The sequence below is a fragment of the Chaetura pelagica genome, unplaced genomic scaffold (assembly GCF_000747805.2).
Source record: "Chaetura pelagica isolate M959 unplaced genomic scaffold, ChaPel_1.0 scaffold31, whole genome shotgun sequence".
Classification (NCBI taxonomy): Eukaryota; Metazoa; Chordata; class Aves; order Apodiformes; family Apodidae; genus Chaetura; species Chaetura pelagica.
In genome coordinates, this window is record NW_009952481.1 from 4195223 (window position 1) to 4196865 (window position 1643).

Here is a 1643-nt window from a genome sequence, read left to right on the forward strand (position 1 = left end):
ATGGGGGTGAAAGGGCACAGCACAGCAATGCACAGCACAGCACAGCAATGCACAGCACAGCACAGTAATGTACAGCACAGCAACGCACATCAGTTTTGGGCAGCCCTTTGTCCATTGCTATGCCCAGGCTGCTCTCACCTTGCTGGCAGCAGCATCTTGGCTGCAGAGCCAGGCCAGGAGGAGCAGGAGGTGGCAGCCGAGGATCCCCGTGCTGGCAGTGGCAGTGGCAGTGCTGCTGGTGGGGAAAAGCCTGCTTGGTCCCTTTCCTAGCAGCAGGGGCTGTGGCTGGGCAGAGGCTGCCCAGGCCGGGCCTCCTGCCAAGGGCTGCCTCAGTGGTAGATGGGCCAGAGCTCAGCACCCAGCCCAGCCACATCCTGCTCCTCCGGCCAAGGGAGGAATCCCGGGAGAGCACAGAGGGAGGGCGGGGGCTGCAGTGGAGGAGCCTGGGCCACGAGAGCACCATGGCAAGGGATGGTGATGGGAGAGCCCATGGGATGCTGTGGAGGATGGACAGGGTTAGCACTGAGCCACACAACAGGCACAACAGGAGCCAGGTGGGTGTTTGCAGCAAAGCTTTATTGGACAAATCAGGGGATGGGGCAGGAGTGGGGTTGCAGGCCAGCCCAGGAGCCCCTGTGCTGCTGCCCTCACTCCTTTCCGTGCAGGCGGGGGGAGAAGTTGATGCCCACTCTCTGCCAACTCTGCAGGGACACAGAGGGAGGAGATGTTAAAGGTGGGAAATGCAGCCCCTTGCAAAGGGGAAGTGCACTCACCCGGCACAGAGCACCCACCCCACCCATCCCACACCCCCTGTGCCCCAGCAGCGTTTGCTCCTCAGCAGGACCCCCAGGAGGCCATGCATGAGTACCTCAACCTGGGTCTAGCCATGGTGGGAGAGCCCTGACCCCAGGGGATGTTCAGGGTACCCCTGAGTGGCAGGGGGAGGGAACTGACCTGGTGGCTTTCCAGTCATCCTTGATGTCGTCTACACGTGACCGCAGGAGCCACATGGTCCTCAAAATCTCCTTCCCATCCTCATCCACAAAGCACTGGCCCGTGAAGACAGTGATGGAGTCTGTGGGGAGGGGGTGGGAGGCTGCGGTGAAGGTCGGTGCCAAGCCATGGCCCTGTAGCTTGTCCCAGCACAGAGGACAGTAGACCCAGGCTGCCCTGCCCTCTGGGGACAGTTGTGACAAGGGATGCAGGCAGGAGGGGTCAGAGGGCTGAGGGTCTCATGTGGAGAAGGACATACAGCTGAGTGCACCCTCTGCACAGGGAGGTGTCACCAGCCAAGGAGCTCTGATGTCCTTGGATGGAGGAGAATCGGGGGCAGCCCAGGGGATGGGAGAGCACTGAGGACAAGGCACAGGAAAGCAGAAGGTATTTGAGAGCACTGCAGTGCAGGGCAGGAGAGCATCAAAGCCATCACAGGGAAGGGCAGGAGAGGTCTGGGAACACCAAAGGGAAGCTGGGAGAGGAGAAGCACCTGAAAATGTCCAGTTGACGGTGAAGCCAAAGGTGGGCTGGCTCTGCTGGTTGCTGAGGTGCTGGGTCCCCTGGAGGGGTGACTTCTTGATCTCATTGGAGGTGGCAGTCACAGCCGTGTGGTAGGAGCCGGTGAATCCACCCTGTCCATTCACAGC

At 61.0% G+C, this 1643-nt stretch overlaps 1 protein-coding gene across 1 annotated transcript in view; it reads right to left on the reverse strand.

Annotated features, from left to right (window-relative positions):
* Window positions 1–1643, reverse strand: part of LOC104398651 (avidin-like) — an 8104-nt gene that overhangs the window by 1315 nt on the left and 5146 nt on the right. Inside the window, exons 2-4 of the mRNA XM_010008783.1 lie at window positions 1487–1641; window positions 955–1075; window positions 652–701 (exon numbers count right to left, since the gene is read on the reverse strand). Coding sequence (XP_010007085.1) covers window positions 652–701; window positions 955–1075; window positions 1487–1641 — 326 coding nt within the window. The remainder of the gene's footprint in view (window positions 1–651; window positions 702–954; window positions 1076–1486; window positions 1642–1643) is intronic.